Source organism: Pangasianodon hypophthalmus, chromosome 4 (genome assembly GCF_027358585.1).
Source record: "Pangasianodon hypophthalmus isolate fPanHyp1 chromosome 4, fPanHyp1.pri, whole genome shotgun sequence".
NCBI classification, from domain to species: Eukaryota; Metazoa; Chordata; class Actinopteri; order Siluriformes; family Pangasiidae; genus Pangasianodon; species Pangasianodon hypophthalmus.
Window position 1 is genome coordinate 13408708 of NC_069713.1, and position 18956 is coordinate 13427663.

Below are 18956 nucleotides of genomic sequence, written 5' to 3' on the forward strand. Positions count from 1 at the left end.
TCATTTTTCATCTTGCATACACTGCTGCAATATTGGTTTTCAGAACCCTGTAGCAGTATTTTTGGAGGACACTGTTCAGTGTTGCACAAAGTAAGATGGACAAGTCCTCCTGCTTTTGTGGTTGTCCAAGTCTTGTGGTATCTCTTGACTTTTTTTTTTCTAATGATGTTTGAGTTTGTGCACAAACAAGAACTCAGAAACAATATGCTGAGGATTTTTGTTCAGTTGGTAGGTAGAAATCATTTATTTGTATATATCTGTATATATACACCCAACACTAAATCAATTAGTGGTTACCAAAAACCCTGTGTATAACCCTCGAGTATAGACTTTATCAAAAGATTTTTGAATGAATGAATGATCTTGGAGAAATGAGACATTAAACAAAGTTATGGCACATGTGTCTAAAGGCTTGAAGTTTTCCACAAACGTCAGTAAGTAGTAAACAGACTGCAGGCATAACAATAGGTAGCACTAAACAAAGCACAATCAGAGCTATGATACTTCTGCTCCAGAATTTTAGCCTACTGACTTTAGATGGTGGAGAGGGAGGGAGGGAAAAAAGCACAACTTGGACTGAGCTTGATGTGGTAAAGCACTGCAAACAGAATGGAGCTGCCTGCAATACCCAAATGGCTTAAATCATCCAAAGGTGTGTAGCTATGGATGTAACTGGACACAAGGAGAGGTCCAACACTGTAAAGAGATCTGCTGGTGAGTACTGAAGGGTTGTTTAATGCATTATTGTTGCACATATTTTGATTGCTGCTTTTTAAGACGAGATAAAGTACAGGATACAGGACATATTATAAAATAGTTATTCATGATATCTAGCTTTTACAATCACTTTTGGTGAGTGCTGAACTTGGTTCAAAATTCCTCCTACAAATTATTTGAAACCTGCCTTAGAGTTTTTCACAGAAGCTTTTGCTTTAATCCACAACGCAGAATGTTTCATATTATTGAAAACATTGATTCCAAACAAAGTGGTAGTATGCCTGTCACTCCTGGGTATGAGTTATCTTTAAGCCCATAGTTTTGTGCATTGATCAAAGAGGATGCACCGATTTTATTGGATAAGTTCTGTATTTTTTCATTAAATTACATAACGACTTCTCTGTGTCTGTCTTCTATCAGCCTTCTGGGCTGTTTGCTTATTATAGTTGTATGCCACTGACCTAGTGACATTATTCGTCTGCACTTGCCAGTGAATTCCATTGCAATAGTTTCTGAGCACACAGTGCTGAATGTAACTGATGCAGTAAGGTCAGGAATTACATTTCAGCGATGAAGAGACTGTAGACAATGCAACTGTTTCATAAACAGAAATAAATTGTCAAAGTCACAAAGACTTTTCAGCATTTTTTGCAACATACAGCTCACACATCACTCTGGCAAACAGAATTCTGTCATTGAAATATAGAATCATATACTTTATATTCACATGATAAAATTACTGCTTAAAGGAAAGGTCCACCCTGAAACACACTGGATATGTTTATATTGGCATATTTTGATATATATTGATATATATGTTTAGTGATTCTGGTGCTAATTTGGTGGTTTGTGCTGTGTTTTCATTATTCCATGAAAAGTTAGTGGAGGGGTGTTGCTCTGACATCACAGAGGGACAATGCTAGAGTGGTTACAATGGCGTTTAATAGGACAAACCATTTCAGCAAACATAAGTAATAACGGTCGGGTTTTGGTGTTAGCTCCTAAAAACAAAAGAGCGAGAACCTCTCTTTTCACTCACCATATTTCAGTGATTTTCAATGTCATATTAATGAGAACTTCAACAAGGAAGTAATGGAGACAAGCAAATGCTGGACTCAAAGCTCCAGAATGAACTGCAGTTGCAATGCAATGCATTCTGGCAAAGACTCGGCTTGGCTAGTTAGTCATCTGCAAGTTGACTAGCACAATGGCTTTGGCAGTATTAGCATGAATGTTGAAGCTTTCAAGCTTTATCTGTTTGAGCAGAGAGTACAAATGAGGAGGCGAAAGACCTAAAGAGGCTAAAGAACTAAAACGCCACTGCAATGGTCTCTTTAAGCAGAGACGAAGCACATGCTGATTACACTGGCACCCCTATCAATGGGTAGTTGAAAGGCATTGTGGGTAATGTTGGAAACTCCTGAAAGTGAAAAAGACCATGTTGATGGAAAAAAGTGAAGAATTTCAGAATTTCATTATAAAATAAATCTTGGATGCCAACGAAGATCATATGTTAATTATAAAGATTAGTATATCCTTCAGGGTGGAGTTTTCCTTTAATAATGCAGAGTTTTACTTTGTCAGTGGGATCCTCAGTAAGGTTTGTTCTGTGGACTGGATTTTGCATTATATTGCATTTTCATTTTTAAAGGAAGGGCATCAGTGCTCTCGCCATGCAATGCATTTGATGCTGAAATTTAATTACATATCAGATAATAAAAGTGTATCAATCCGTAGTTGAAATACGTAAGACTTCACATTTTCAGATCAGTAAAATTTGCTGAGTGTCAGAGAAGTTGCACTGCGATTATTTAATGGGTATGAAGCACTTATAAAAGTGATTTCAGTATAGGGTTTTGAATGTGTTGCTTATGTTTTTTTTGTGCTCAGTATTTGAGTACTAGCTTTCGATCATGTGCTTAAAAGGGAGTGAGCTTTACTGTTGAGTTCTTGAATTTTACTCACAGGCCAAAGGAAAGTACATTTCAGTCTCCAAACATATTCATGTGCCTAGTGCCTACTGGTGTTCCTGTGTGGTGCTGTGTTTGCACAAGAAATGTGACCTAGTAGCACAGGGAACTGAGCAAGTGGGAAAAAGGGTTTCACAATAGAAACTAAACATATTCACTAGAAATGTGGCAATGTCCATTTCATCATAAGCATTATTGATTTTAAGTAATGAATCTCAAGTTGTGAGAACCGCAAGGCAGTAAAACACAAAAATAATTGCAAAAATGGTTCAGTTATCAGTTTCATTCTATTCTGTTTAAACCATTCGTACTATTTATAGAGAGAGTTATACAACACGTGATTAGATTTATGTGGAGTATATTTAGTAACACACTGAGCACTGGAGTGCTTCCTTTGTTAGTGTTGACTCAGTAACTTCACTCTGACCTTGTTACAGTGTTGATGTTAACCTTTAATACAAATGCGGATACACTCATTAGAGCCACAGATAATGCAGTATTTATTTATTTCCCTGCTGCTGCCAAGAGCAACAGGCAAGGCTAAAAATATCTCCATGAGTGTTTCCATGTAGAAAAAATGGCAATGTAATATGCAACATGTGGGTTATATCAGTAATACCTAAATATATATGTGTGTGTGTGTGTGTGTGTGTGTGTGTGTGTGTGTGTATATATACACACACAGTATATAATGGTCAGTATATAATGTGTGTGTGTGTGTGTATTTATATTTATACACACACACACACACACATATAGTATATATATAGTTTTCAGTCTATTAAGATAAAATATATATATATATATATATATATATATATATATATATATATATATATATATATATATATATATATATATATTGTCTGTATGAGTGGCCTTTCAAATATCTGTTTGGTCTAATCACCTATCACCTTTTGGAACTTTCACCCGTAACACTGTAAAAAACTATTACAACTCTTATACTTATTTTCCTTCTGAACAAAAAAAAATTACAAAGTGTAGTTTGATTTACAGTTGGTAGCAGTGACGTGTGTATTTCATTGATTTAGGTAGCAGTGACGTGTGTATTTCTTAAAAGTGCATATGTATCATTTGGCAAAGCTTATCCCTATCAGTCAAAAAGGAGTCTTTAATAGTGAGTTTTGTATTAGTATCATAATATACCAAAAGTGTGAAAAAACAGGTTTCAATTTGGTAGTTACCCTTTCTGGATATCTCTGACTTAGAAACAGTAACTTCTGTTCAGGCCACCATAGTGATTCCTATCTCCCTGTCCCCCATTCTTTTATATGGATTTCCTGTCTTGGTCGTGCCAGTGGACATACAACAGAGGTCTATTTGGCTTTTTTCCCATTCAAGAGGCAAGATGGGATGAATAGCCTTACACTGTTTACTAGGCAAGCGTTCCTCACATTCTCTCTCAAGCAATCTGTGGCTTTGCATCAGTGACTCCTTGCTGTCTTTGTTTATTATCAGAAAGGGCTGGGGTGGCCTTGGGTCTTACTCCCACACATGCCCCCTTTCTTTTCTAATTGTAGTGATTTCAGTGACAGCGTGCAAGCTGTGGAGTCACCATGCCGGGACACCCCATCCCCCTTCCCTCCCCCCAGCCTTAGACACATGTTTTACAGCACGTACCTTGTGGCGCTCTCTGCTCTCAGTTTGGCTCAGACATAATCCAACTGGAGTTTGATCAAAAGGACAACAAGCCACAGTAGGACACACAGGGACCCATGCTAAGGTGAATGACTACAGACAACTTCCTGTCTAAAAAAGAAAGTTAAAAACAAAGCAAATTGCAAACATCAAAACAGGATAATTTCCCAGTATCATCACTGCCTTTAAATCACTGTAGCTACTAGAAAGAATATTTGTAATATTTATATTATATACTATCACCCATTTTTAGAACTTCAGATTATACTGAATTATATATTTTCTCCATAAGCAATCAAACTGAATCCTATATATTTACCTAATTTAAATTTTGTGTACTTATATGCAAACGTTATGAGAATAAAACTGAAATTGATTCCTTTTTGCAAGACCATAAGCTTTTTGCATTATGGCATCAAAGAGAGTCATGCTAACACATTACATAAGAGGAAGTAAATTCTTCCTCTGGAGGAATTTCCAGGATGGTATTAGGAGATTTATACACAGAGAGCCCACAGTGAGGCTTTATGGCAGTCTAAGAACAATCCTCCAACATAATGCTAATGTAGGAATATAATGCTTTATAATATTTAAGTGGAATCTTATGATTTTGTATGACGTTGAACTACAAATGGAAACTTACGAAAGAGGTAGCAAGAGTGCTCCATTGCACTTCCACATTGTGTCTTGTACTCTCACTGACCTTATATTTTTTCCGTAAAGCGTTTCTTCCTTGATTGCCTTGAAAGTTTAATTGGCCCCTCGTGCACAATTTTAGGCCCACCTAACACTGAAAATGGACCAAGCTTATTCTTTGTCAGGAAAATTAGCTGCCAGTGACAGATTTACCTTAGCACTTATCTTCGTAATCTAAATGATCTGCAATTTATATAATGTTTCTGCATGCCCTCACACCTGTGCTACCTTTTGGCTGACCAGTTTTGGTAAAGCTTTTATGCCTAGGTGTTCCCGTGTCTCAGCTTGCACTATCGCATGCAATATAGAAGTACCATAAGCTAGAATCTAAATGTTGTATCTCTTTGCCAAGGTTTACATGTGCTCCTGCTATCCAATATATCTAGTGCTATATGATGAGGTGGTGCTTCTGCATTAGTCATGCTTGCTCTCCCAACCAACATCTGAATCAGCTGCGTATACCATCGTCATCTTCTTTTTAAGTTCCTGTTAGGTTACAGTTTCAGGAATCTTTACTGTGTTTGAGCTGAGTCTTTGTTAATCTCACTTGCACTATTGTACTCTATAATTGTACTACTTCGCTACTTCTACTGCATTTCTACTGTCAAGTTTTGGCCAGAGAAGATGTTGCCCTCATAATGATAGTAATCTGTGACAATTTTTGACTGGTCATCTGACTGGTCCCCATCAGGAAAATAATGTTTTTTTTTTTTTTTACAAAAACATTTAGGGAAAAAAGTCAAACATTTTAATTTCGGTCTCTGACATTAAGGTTGCTGTAAGGGGTATGTATATACATAGTTGTGTGTGACTCACACTGTCAGTATTTCTTAGTTTCAATCTTAGTTCAGGCTGTGTGCTGCTGTCTCCTATATCTACTTTTGCCTATATTTTCTTCCCTTTTTTATATATGTGTCTTCATCCAATCAAAGAACACCATGAGTGCCTCACATATCTTTAATGGGAGAACTTCATAAATCTTGTTAGCCTTTATGCTTTAGGCTCAATGACATCACTAACTACTATCAGCCCCTTAGCTCTTACTGTGACTGTCTGATCACTGCCTTGTGCTCATTCTACCAGATCATAACATTATAAATAGCACATAACATACAGAATAAACTAGTCACCTAGTTTATTGAAGAGGAAAGAGGGTTGAAGAGGAAAGAGTTGCCCTGCTGTAATCACAGTGCACTGCATGCACCAGGCCAGGGACTGAATGTAGAGGATTTCCCCAAGGCTATGCATCTCCAAGGCTAATAGACATTTTTTTCCCAGCCTGTAAAAAAAGTTTGCCACAAACCAGATAGTGTTAGCACGCTAGCCAAAATCCACACACACTGTCTGATTTTGCTTCCATAGAATTATTATTGGACCCAGTGGTCAAAATGGGAACTGCAACAAATGCTTATTGGGGCAGGAGTCATGCTGGCCCGCTCCCAGGGGGAGGAGCAGTGGACAGAATAGTTATTGAGGTTGCCAGATTGGGCTAGTTTAAAAATACTCCTAGGCCACCAAGATCTGGCTTTATGGCAAATAATAATACTTAAATGAATTGTAGTTGGAACCTCACCTGCTGTATGAAATACAGTTGAACAACCACACAAAAAACAAACTGCTAGACTGTATGCTGGATGACTGTATGTTGTTGACTCTCAGCTGTCTATTACAGGGTTAATTTAAAAATTCACTACATAGTACCCTGTAGCATAAGTCAAGTATGATAGCCTCTTGACCTAATTTTGTTTGAGGTATGTCATTATTAATGTTATCCTTCCTGATCAAAATCTATAGTCATGGGAAGCTGCTTCCAGTTTACTATCAAATTAGAGAATAAATAGATGCCTTACTTGTCCAGTAAGAAAAACCTAAAACATTTTTTCTTTTATGGTATGATATTGGACTCACTCTAATTGGATTTCACTCTCTCACTTCCATTTGTTTACACTCTCTCTTTGATTGGCTCCCAGCTCCTGCCAGTCTGACTTCTTTTGTGTCAGAGATTTGGACGTGATGACATTTGTTATATCTGAACTGGTGTATTACCTGTACAAATTCTGACCCTACACTGACAAAGACCCTACACTGACTAAATTACTAGGCTGTATTGCAGGATTGTCAGGGTGACTCAGCAGCTCAGGGACATCATATTACAAAGTCTTTTTCTCCTGACTCATGAATCTATTTTTTTTTATTATAATATGACCAGGTTGTATTCAAATTTGTCTAAGCATTTGTTTCGTTCTCTGTTCTCTGCTTATTATGCTATATCTATTTTCTGTGACTTATTCTCAAGACATTTCTTCTCCTAGGATTTGTATTAGACCTTTCTTTTTCCTGACACTAGCCCTCTCTTTACTGCTCATTATGCGCACACTGAGCAGATCTGTCTCTTCCACCCCCTCCTCCACGTGTTAAATGGCTCTCTGAGCCATAGTCCGACTAACAGAAGTAGTGAGGAACTCTGCCGGCATCCATCAGCGTAGTTTATCCGTCTCATCCGATCTGTGGGGTTTAAGCGTTGACAATATTGTGAGAGATATATGCTTGATTATTGCTATTAGGCCTATTTGTTTGCAATGTCACCCTTCATATGGAAGTCAGCCAAGATGAAAATACATAATCAGAGGATGAATTGGTCAGAGAGGAAACATTTTTAGGGTTATTTAGGCTACCTCATTGGACTGTTGCGTAAAAATACATGCTGTGTGACAACAATGAAAGAAAAACAGTCTTTCCAAACAGGAAGTAGGCTAGTTCAGAAACCCTTTCCAACCAATTGCACAGTCAAAGCTAGAAAAAAGTCAAACGGATGCCCCAGGATAAGTGCGAACTCAATGACAGTTCTGTTAAAGCGCTTCACTTGCAATTAATGGGCAATAGACGGGACTGCGGCCAATGCGACGAGGATCCTGCAAGAGATTATGCAAATTCTTAGATGGAGATGCCCAGTGAGTAAATCAAACCACCTGTGTGCTTTTTTGCATGGCCGCCTGACCTGTGAGTGTCTTTATCAGTAGCTGGAGGTGAAGGTCAGCCTGCTGGCTGCCTGTAGAGTGATGTAGAGGCAGACAGGCAGCAGATCAGATCAGCACTTCTGCAGGCTCTCCACACACACACACTCTCTCTATCTCTCTCACACTCTCACTCTCTGGCTCTCTCTCTCTCTCTCTGCCTATCTGTCACAGAGCTTGAAGCTTTGGGGACACATGTCTTTTCCCCAAGCAGTTAACGTTAGCTGTTTATCATTTGAAGACTTGATTTGTTTTTCATCATGTGTTTGAAAAATGCTGGGGTGCTTCGCGAATGGTTTACTGCACAGGTAAGATTGCAGTTGCTCCTTAGAGATCTTGTCTCAGTTCGATTTTGACTTCTGGTGATCTCTCAGTAGTGAAGGTGATATCGATATTATGATATTTAATCTTGTCTGGACCCTTAGAAGTTAATCTTTATGGCTCATTTTCTAGAAGGACAATCGTTTTTATCTTTCATTAATCCCTTAAACATAAGTAATTCACACTGTCCACTTTATTTGGTTTTAGGAAAGTTAAAGCTTAAGCAGTTCTCTTTGTTGTTTGCAACTAATATTATCTGAGAATTTGTATCCACAGAAATGAGTATGTGTAGACCACTTGTAGCTTCTTCCTTTTCCATGTCAAATAACCCTTCGTTCATTCATTCATTCATTCATTCATTCATTCATGATATGATCAACTTAATGATTCACAGCATTATTAGCCTATGAACTGATTGTATATCTTTTCTATTCTAATTTCTCCTAAGGTGTATGAATTAGTCACTGCCCTTTGAATAATTGTCATTTGGAATACTGTTGCAATAGTATTAGTACTTTTAGAGTAGTAATATTTCTGTTTTTATGAAACACTTGATTTAGAAAGTTGTCTTTCTATTCAAATCCAAAAGGTTGTAAAAGGTTATTGTAGATCCAAAGCACAGCAGAACCTGGTTTCACAGTCTGAAATTCACAAGCATGACTTAACAGTTTTTAAGCATGATTTATGATTTACTACTGGTGGCCGTTGAGTAGATTGCTGAATCATTTAAAATTCTGCATAGTGAGTTGAACAGTGATTGTGCAGGAACCGGGTCAGGTGCATGGCTTTTTCCATTAACAGTCTCTTTAACAAATTGTTTGTAGGTAACATAATTGGCCTAAAACTAAGATTTTAAAAGATCGTTGTTGGGTTTTTTTGGTTTGTTGTGTTTTGTTTTTTTAAGGAATATATCTTTAAAGGGGAACCTATTGAACAGGGGGTTATCCTCCATGCCATTTCTTGCTCACTCATACAATTCTCTGTCACTGACTGAGCAGAAAGAATAATAAGAGAAGCAATCATCATATCTTCACTGTTAAGTCATGGGACCAAATAACCATGGGCCAAGTGTCTGCAAGGGCTCGAATTTAGGACTGTAGCCAATGTTAAAGGTAACAGAGACTGTGCCAACAGTGAATGTCAGCATAGTGTGAAGTTTTTGCCAAGGATGTGTGAGGTCTGGATTACTGACAAGTCGTAAGCCTGGTGATCTAAAGGTCTTGCTAGGGCACTTCGCATTTATTAGGCTTCAATTGATAATGGTGGGCAAGGCCAACAAATATATCATTCGATAAACAATGTGAGTAGTTTATAACTATATAAGAACCTTTTTATGCATTGTGACCTTAGAGCAGAGATAAAGTAACCTTGTGTAGGGGAATTACAACATGTATAGTTTGCATTTGCAGTGAAGTGGTTAGGAAACAGTAATACAATTTCTCAGTCATGACTGAAGCGCTGCTTATTTCTATTTATAATAGTTTTGAATAGGTTTTGACTTAGTTTCAGATTTTATCATAAATCTTGATATCATTTTTGTTCTGCTAAAATCTGATATTCATTTAATAACATAAAGACCAGGTTAAATCCTTCACTTCACACAGATCTTCATATTTAATATCAATGTCAATCATATATAATATCAGTCTAATAATATCATTTATTTTTGGGGGAAAGAAATACCAGTATATTGTACTCTCTGGCTTTGTTGCTGATGAACCCAGATGAACCCTTGTGTCAACAGAGCACACTAAGTGCATCTAGCCAGCACATCTTCTGATCAGTAATGCTTGTGATGTTAAGTGCGTCATCATCCAGTTACTGCTGAAAGAGCACATTCAGAATGCTACCGCATGGAACAAATGTTCCTGTGACTCGGCTGAAAGCTTGTGTTCAATGACAGAGGTGCAGCATAGCTTGATAATGAAAGGAGAAGACTCCTGAAGATTGGTTTAGCCACTACAAATTTTACATTCTCACATGATCATGTATTGGCTGACAAGGCAGCACATTTCACTAGTGACTTTTTGGATGTAGAAAATTCAGCTCCTGAAGATTAGTCTTGGTTTTTGTGATTCATAAATATTAACTAACTATTCAGATTATATTACAATCTGATTATAATAATAATTTAGTTTTTTGATTACATAAGTTTCCTTACAGGAGTTGACCAGACTGACAAGACCAGACAATCCTTAGGAATAGAAACCTTTTATGATAAAAGGTGCTCCAAGCCTTTGTATATAGTGGATTGCTGGTGGGATTTAATGCTCTTTTTCCATGAGCCTCATTAATTTAAGTTTACACTGAATACTTCAGGTCATACCTGGGCAAATAACACAAATTTAAGCCTATGGGTGTTTGCTGGTTGAAGAAACTGTAAAGTCATGTAGAGACAGACTTAGTTTTGGAAACAATTAAGAATCACTAAATGTTGTATATTGATACATCAACATTTTTTAGACTTGGCATAAATATGAAACTGATTTTTACGGAATATTATAGACAGTGTTTTTAGAATTGAGTAATATTAGTCTATTTTCCATTTTGTTGTATGGAAATTTGAACATTTTAAAATCTTGCTGAAAAGTGTGTCTTTCTCTTAATTGTAGTCTGCAATTGTATGCTGCATCATCACTCCCTCTTGTGGTTAGTTTGATTCAGTCTAAATTAACATTTGATCTATTCTATCTGTGCTTAGCATTACTGTGCTTTTAGTCCACCATAGGACCACTACTGACCAGTTATTATGTGGGTGGTAGTCTGGATAAGAACATCTGCTAAATGACTAAATGTAAATGTAAATAGTATTTGTGATTCTTTCTTCCTTTCGATATCTGAATATCAGTAGCACATTTTTCCAGACCCAGGTAATTGTCTCAACCTTTAGTTTTCAGCATTTTAGTCTAAGTGCAGTGCTTTGTGTGCTGCAGGACTCTTTGCCTTGCTGCTGATCGTACTGGAGTGGATTCGGCCTGGCCTGCCCTCCCCTTTGCGGCCCATCTGTGATCTGCGTGTTCTCAACCACTTCATTAAGGAGGCGCGGGATGCTGAGGCTGCTATGGTAAGACACATACACTTCCCACTAATTTGTTTGAAGTGGTCGTGTAGGCTACCAGTAATAAATAAGATCACTGCCTAACCTGTTATCAGGGTTTATTAAATTAAGGGGAAATGTTAGGGGGTAATGAGGTGCAGCATGCAGCACCAATCGGTTTACCAGTGAAACACACACTATCATGACAGTGTCACTGCAATGTCACTATCCAAATAATATCTGGCCAGTGGTGATCCAGTGGTGGTTACTTTCAACAAATTGATGGGGGACAGGGGCCTGACAAATTGTGCATAACAACAGATGTACTACAGTCAGTAAATGTGTTTTTACAAAGTGACCTTATCTGATAAAATGGTTAAATAATATGTAAATATATGTCAATACCACAAAAGTTAAGCAAATTACACTAAAGAAAAAGGTTATTTTGGATATTAGTCCTTCATAGTATAAACTAGTATCATAGATGGTAGGTGGACTTTCTTTGCTAACATTATCACCTTATCTTGATATCCTAGAAGTTTTGTAAAGAGGAATGCAGTATTGCTGTACCTCTCACAGTTCCTCTGACCAGAGTGGATTTCGATGTGTGGGAAAAGAAAAATGTGAGTAGTCTTCTTGTCCTTATCTGGTTTGCAGACAACAAAATCCATTTGTTTTATTTTCCAGTCATATACTCAGAATTAGTCTTAGAAGTAAGTGAAAATTTGTTCTTCCAGACAGAGGAGCAGGCTCAAGAAGTCCAGACAGGACTATGGCTGTTAAACATGGCCATCAGCTCAGTTGGTGCATCCATCACCAACTCTGCACTTCACTCTCACATAGACGCCAGCGTCAGAAATATCGCCAGCCTCAAGCAGGTGTTGCGCAGCCTCAGTATACAGGTGAGTCCTGTAGTCATGAGAGATGAGTCAGGGGTCATATAGTGCATTCAGTTCATAGAACGGTGACTGAACACAACCGCAGTTATGTTTCTGTGCATGCTGATACGTGGAAGAGGGCAGAGTGCTAATAACTCTTCTAATAAGAGTTAATCCAGAGAGAGACAGAGGCTGAAAAGGTTTGTGTGCGTGCATATATGTGTGGGAGAGAGCTGGATCCCACCATATCAATGACTTTGAGATACTGATACGTATGTTTGTGGAAGACACACAGATTCACTGAATTCCTGGAAAAGCCAGATCATATCAGTGTATTCAGAGAATGCTGGGAGACAGCCCAGCTCTGTAGTCATTCATCCACTAAAACAAACATCAGCTAAACATAACCTTCTTCTATGTGTCATGCCAAAGTAGATCACATCTGCAATTAGATTTGAGGAAATTTCCAGTACAGTGATTTTATTTGAATAAGTGCATGACCATATGATCACATTTACTCATTAAGATACTAGAGGACATTTAATTTGATCAGTTAGACTGATTTCCTCTTGCCCTCTCTCTCTCTCTGTCTCACAGGACTATGTGCCTACAGTTGGTGGGACAGAGGAGACATGGAGAGTGTCTTCAGCCTCAGAGCTCTTCCAGGTCCACATCAACTTCCTGCGTGGGAAAGTGCGCCTTTTGCTCGCCAATGCACCTGTCTGCCAGCAACATGTCAGATGATTGGAGCATGGACAGGACAGGAACCCAACTGATTGGAGCAGACCATAATAGAAGGCAGGACATTAGTACTAAACTGTCAAGGCCATCGTGCTTACCTGCATGGAGCACTTTCTAACCATCAATGAAGATTGGAACAAAATATTTATCTTCAAGAACACTAGATGGCTTTAGGATGTAGTTCTCTTCACCGCTGCCCCGACCAACGCTGCACACTTTTCTGTATGTGATGCAGCCTGTCACTCCTTTCTCCCCATTTGACTGACATTTGTTATACTGCAGATGCACCTGCATCAACCCTAATCAGATACCACTTTTAATAATTTTTTTACAATGTATTTGTGTTGATTTTATGATGCTTAATATTTATATAGATTTCTACAACCTGGATTATGGGTCATGCTATAAATTTTGAGTATGAAGCCGCCTGCTTTCTGTCTTAGCCTTTAACACCTCTAAAGATTGACTTGCTGCTTTTAAGTCATATTTATCATTCTCAGTAATGCACTGATTTTATATAGATTGTGTGTGTGTGAGTGAGTGAGTGAGTGAGTGAGTGAAAATAAGTGGTTTGGAGAATGTGTTTGTACGAGAGTGAGTGAATATGAGTTTATGGGGAATGTGTGTGTGAGAGAGATGGGGATATCAGTGGACAGACTGTTTACAGGTCACTTCTGGTGATAGGAAGAGAGACCAAATAGTTACGCTTTTGGGGGGAAACTGGGGGGGTTATGTGAGGGCTGATGAGACTATGTGTTGATTATAAGCGTCTGCACTGGATTCACGTGCACAGCACCGCACAGAGAACGGCCAGGAAAAATATTGCGTCACTGCCAGGAAAAAATATTGATTGGTTTGCATGAAGAACATCCTGCCTGACTCCTGCTCTGTTCACAGTCTGGTGTAATGGCCTGGGAAACTTTTGGGTAGTTGACATTTGTCTACTGTTTCTCTTTGTGTTCCAGGCTCTGTTGGTCATTCTTGTTTGTCGTCTCTGTCTTCTTTTTAACAATGTTTTCGCTATGGGGTTCGTTTTTGACGTTTGTGAATCAGTGTGTGAATGTAAAGAAGGAAGTTTGTAATACTACTTTCCTGTTTGTTACTGTTGTTGGCTTCTTTTACCACTTGTCCTATTTGGTTAATAAAATGCAAAATATTATTCTGAGAAGTAGTTGAAGGAAATCAAGGAAACAATATGTAGCTTGCTTGATTGTCTTTTTTATGCATCTTAATGCATTTCCTGCTCCCATGAAGCCTGTGTGGACACAATGTGAAGACCACACGACTAAACTCTGTGAAAGCACAAGACACCATCTATCAGACTTTCGAATTAGATGAATGAAAATGCTAAAAAAAAAAAAAAAAAAAAAAAAGTCTTTCAAATTTTCTTAATATGTCAGGTTAAACTTTTTTCCTATACCTAATTAGTTTAATCCTATAAGCTGCTGTTTGACCAAAAAAAAAATTATATTAAAAATCAAGAAGTCACAAATACACTTTATGGTTAAAAATGTTATCTATATAGTATTACAGTAGCTCAAACATTGTAATCATAATTTGCATTTTTAAGTCAAAAATTCTTTCACAAGTATCTCAAGATTTAAATAATATGGGTGAATATACAATAAATTAATCAATCAATCCTCCATCTATCTTGTAACATATAAGGTCTGTATATTACATATTCTGCAACACAATTTATTATATTTTTACTTACTTATATCCAATTTAACAATACGATATTTAAATGTGTATTGCCATATATCTTTGCAATATAAAATGCTGCATATTACCATATAACATATACCATAATTGCTTTATAGCACTTTACAAAGAGTACAAACATTTATTAAAAAAAGAAGGGGAAAAAAATAGAAAACCAATTCAGTATTAATAAAGCCCTAGAAGCTATTTGACTAAATGGCTAAATAAAGTAGTGTAATTGACATGGCAACATAAAATGTTGGCATGGCTTCATAAAATAGTGGTAAGTTAACTAATATCTCCATGCAGATCAGTAAGAGTAATGAGCTATTTTTGGTGACTGTCTTGGTCCTCCTTGTACAACATTATGCAAATGCTGGGCCAACATTAAAAAGAACTTTTCATAACTCTAAATGAAAAGTTCATAACTCTGCCAATGGAGAGCTAACACCAGTTTGATACCTGGTTAGTATAAAGCTTCTTTATTTTAAGAAATAATTATATCTATGCGTAATCTCGTTCGGCTTCACATTGCATGAAGTAATAATAGATGTGCTAAGTTGACAGCAATTCCCCCACCCCACCCCTCCACAAGTCCTGTCAAAATAACATTACTCAGTAAGAGACTTGAACAGAGCCATGGATGAGGAGGAAATTGTACAAGTACAGTGCTTTATTTACACAACTATACAACAAATATGTTCAAAAATAAAATAAAACAATTTGTCCTTCAGGAAATCTGACATGCATAGACACATTAAATAATATTTTTCACTCCAAAACAACACACCAGCACAAAATGTTTAACCTCATGGTTGTATGAGAACTATGGATTCGCAGACACAGGTCACAGTTCTTCTCCCTGTAGCTTACATTTCATCCCATCTACTGTCAGTGAACTGGTAGGTTTGGACAGTGCTGCTCAGCTAAATTCACACAAGGCCTTTCTAAATTCCAGTTAAGACAGAAATATCATTTTACTTTATGCAGTTTCATCTACTGAATGTCTCCGATTGGCGTCTCTTCAGCAATGTTTGTAGTTCATTGTAACAGGTTGTATGTTCAGTGTATTAGCAAAGAAGAAAGCTTACAGCCTTCTACAACTAAAAGCAGACACTGGCTTGTCCTTTTCTCATGTATTTTCAATATGGAAATCGTCAATATTCTCACTTCTTAAACCTCATATTGGGATCTGTCTTTAAGCACTGGGGTAGAACACTTTGATGTGGATGGCAGAGTTGTTGCGCGTGCGTGTTAGGGGCTCCCCAGCTTCATCTGGATCCTCAGGTTCCAGATCATCTATGAGCTCTACAGTGGAGGTGTTGGCAGCGAGCTGAAGTGCCCCCTGACTGAATGCCTGCAACTGTAGAGCAATGTTAATGGCTCGATTGATAGCAAGTCCAAGGCCATGAATGCAGATCTCCCTGTGACCTGCACCACCATCCAGCAGCTTCTGACACCTGGCCAGCTGGGCCTTGAAGTCAGTCTTCATGTTGATATAGACGTCATTGCGCCGCTTTGGTAGCTTCCTGGGCAGCCGCTTGCGGAGGGTGTATTCCACTGGGTCCATCTCTGCTGCTGGCCCCTCCGAGGCCGAAAATCCCAGGGACTTCTGGGACACGGACGCCGAGACCTGACTTCGAGGCTCTGCCATCGCACAGCTTCTAAGGATTAAAGCTAAAAATAAAAAAGACAGACACATGGAAAAACTGAAGGAATGACAGGTGAATTCAGGTAGGCCATTCAGGCACACAAAACAAATTCAGTTCAACTTCATATTTTTATTTTGTAGACACTACAAATACATTTATGTTTTAAAGGTGCATTAGGTAAGATTAGTCTCTTCCTGGCCAGTGTGGCTGCAGGTTTTCATTCCAATCAAGCAGGAGCCACACCTGATTCCACCTGTTTAATAAGTTGGGCTTGGCTTTCAGTAGACTCAGGTGTGGCTTCTGCTTGGTTGGAATGAAAACCTGCACCCACACCTACCCTTTCCGGATAAAACTATACACCCCTGATCTTAAGTGACCCGTAGAGTGTCATTAAACTGACTAACAACACAAACAAGCCTTCCGGCCCGGGTTTTCTTAGAGACTTAATAAACTGTTGCTAATTCCACGGCTTAATCCATTGTTTTTAATCACGTTCTGCATATCTTCCAGATTATCTGTCCAAGTAAAGAATTCAAATCAATCGACTATTGCACCTTTAAAAGCCAACCGTTAGCTACTGCTAACAATCACCATAATCAAAAACAGCACAGAGAGCTTTCTCATTTACGAATTACATCTTAGTATGACGCTTTATAGATGATTTATGGTCGTATCACTACATTAACCATTTTTCACAGAGATAAAAGCGTGCTAGTTTAACAAAGATACCTGTTTTGCTGGTGGAGCTCGTCAGCGCGCCACACTGCGGAAAATCCCGGAAGTGCTAGTGATTACACCGGAAGAACTCACGATAAAGAGATAGTAAATAGTATGCCAAACATTACCCCACCAGTGAGGTCAATATTTTTTATATACAAATGTCTGTACGCTGTATGTGGTAGAGATGAGCAGAAAGAAGCTTTTGACTTAGTGACACATTTGAAGCAAAAAAAAAAGAAAAGAAAAGAAAAAGAAAAAAAAAAAATTTGAAGCATTGAAGCACTAGACACCCAGCTCTATTCTGCCACCTGCTGGAAAGTAAACATTCGTACACTTTACCTATTGATTTTCTTTACGTTTATGCATCTAATAAAACTTGATAAGACGCAAGGATATGCTTATATTTTAAGACTTTGGATTAAAGTTCTATCTGACAATTTTGTGATCTTTAGATGAGCCATAATTTAATAATAAGGTCAAAGCAGATACATCTTAAGTCCAAAAGAACCTTAAATTAAAACTTATACACCTAAGGTGTCGAGATTGGCACCTTGTATTTTGTCATTTTATTTCATTATTATTATTATTATTATTATTATTATTATTATTATTATTATTTAATTCTCCTTTCTTTTCTATACTGATGCTTTGGCAATAATTTATGTAAACAATCATGCCAATAAAGTACTTTAAATTGAAAAATGTATCCTAGGCTACTTTGTTTTTCAGGCTTTATTGCTTACTTATTACTTTCTGCAGCTGACATTCTGTAATGTGATCATTTGTAATCATAGATGACATTAGATACAGAAACCTTTTTTTTCTGCGTCAGAGAAAACATGCTGATGTGGCCCAGAAACCACAGCTTGTCCTAGAGGCCAGAGTATAAAGATGACGGAATACTTCAGAATGTGTTCTCCAGTACTCAAGGTCATTTCAGTTCAAATCAGTTTTATTTGTATAGCACAGATAACAATAGACATTGTCACAAAGCAGCTTTACAGATGTAGATTTGGATCCCTAGGAAAGCCAGAGGAAAGCCAGAGCTAGGAAAGCCAGAGGTGATGGTGACCAGGAAGAACTCCCATGAACCATCCTCTTCTGGGTGATACTCTTCTACAGCCGTACACTATATATGATCGAACAGTACTCAGTGTGTTGAAAGGATGTTCAGATTGAGCATATTGTGAATATGAGTCCTGGAATAAGCACAGGAAAGTCTTTATGATTACATCAGCAGTTGTTGCGTACAAATCTACAGTATCTGGGAAGGACGTAAACCTCAGGCTTCAAAACGATATGATACAAATTTTGATTCTAAAACAACGATTCATTCTGCTACAATATGCTATGATTTTGATTCACAGGGCAATGAGGGCAATCATCATTGAATCTGCTACAATACGATACCATACGATTTAGTAATTTCTGATCCATATGTGACCAACTTTTTTCAGAATTTGGGGTAGGCCTACCATTAATCAGGAATGATGATGACATAGAGAAGGACTACTTTAAGACTCAGAGTTAGAGCTAGACATCAGCTAACACAACAGTTAAAAAATATGAATTATTTTTTACACACCAGTTGTCTGTCCTTTTTCGATAATAATCAAATAAATAATCCATTATAATTTATAATAATTGATTTATAATCATTGAGTTGAATTGCCTTTTAAATTGATGCATTGATTTAAACTGCGTGATCATTACACTCCAAGTATCTAAGAGCTTCAGTATTCAAGCGAGTCCTTTGTTGTACCTCCTTATCTGTGGCATCGGCAGTGGCACTTTGTACCTTCTGAGGTTTACTGACCCAGTAAGTCACACAAGTTTCTTGGCCTCAA

The 18956-nt window shown here is 37.7% G+C and overlaps 2 protein-coding genes across 6 annotated transcripts; one reads left to right on the plus strand and one right to left on the minus strand.

Annotated features, from left to right (window-relative positions):
- Positions 1 to 605: 605 nt before the first annotated feature.
- Positions 606 to 14249, plus strand: epoa (erythropoietin a). 4 transcript variants are annotated; one of them, XM_026936009.3, is made up of 5 exons: positions 606 to 714; positions 11311 to 11441; positions 11954 to 12037; positions 12152 to 12316; positions 12890 to 14249. In XM_026936009.3, the coding sequence occupies exons 1-5, from the start codon at positions 663 to 665 to the stop codon at positions 13034 to 13036; spliced, it is 579 nt and encodes a 192-aa protein (XP_026791810.1). In that variant the 5' UTR covers positions 606 to 662; the 3' UTR covers positions 13037 to 14249. The 4 variants fall into 4 exon arrangements, with proteins under 4 accessions (XP_026791810.1, XP_026791809.1, XP_026791812.1 ...); XM_026936008.3 differs by having other exon boundaries at positions 614 to 714; positions 11951 to 12037; positions 12890 to 14247; XM_026936011.3 differs by lacking the exon at positions 606 to 714 and adding an exon at positions 7531 to 7993 and having other exon boundaries at positions 11951 to 12037; positions 12890 to 14246.
- A 1132-nt stretch (positions 14250 to 15381) lies between these two features.
- pop7 (POP7 homolog, ribonuclease P/MRP subunit) lies at positions 15382 to 17278 on the minus strand. Of its 2 annotated transcripts, none has more exons than XM_026936940.3 (2): positions 17119 to 17278; positions 15382 to 16414 (listed from the first exon to the last, which is right to left on the minus strand). In XM_026936940.3, the coding sequence occupies exon 2, from the start codon at positions 16389 to 16391 to the stop codon at positions 15936 to 15938; it is 456 nt and encodes a 151-aa protein (XP_026792741.1). In that variant the 5' UTR covers positions 16392 to 16414; positions 17119 to 17278; the 3' UTR covers positions 15382 to 15935. The 2 variants fall into 2 exon arrangements, with proteins under 2 accessions (XP_026792741.1, XP_034159298.1); XM_034303407.2 differs by lacking the exon at positions 17119 to 17278 and adding an exon at positions 17025 to 17107.
- Positions 17279 to 18956: the final 1678 nt, after the last annotated feature.

Bases quoted from the DNA above. Each gene is read 5' to 3' on its own strand.
- epoa (XM_026936008.3), top strand. From the start codon at position 663: ATGGATGTAACTGGACACAAGGAGAGGTCCAACACTGTAAAGAGATCT. The intron at 11,442-11,950 runs GTAAGACACATA...TTGATATCCTAG, and splicing joins GGGATGCTGAGGCTGCTATG to AAGTTTTGTAAAGAGGAATG. The intron at 12,038-12,151 runs GTGAGTAGTCTT...TTGTTCTTCCAG, and splicing joins ATGTGTGGGAAAAGAAAAAT to ACAGAGGAGCAGGCTCAAGA.
- pop7 (XM_026936940.3), bottom strand. From the start codon at position 16,391: ATGGCAGAGCCTCGAAGTCAGGTCTCGGCGTCCGTGTCCCAGAAGTCC.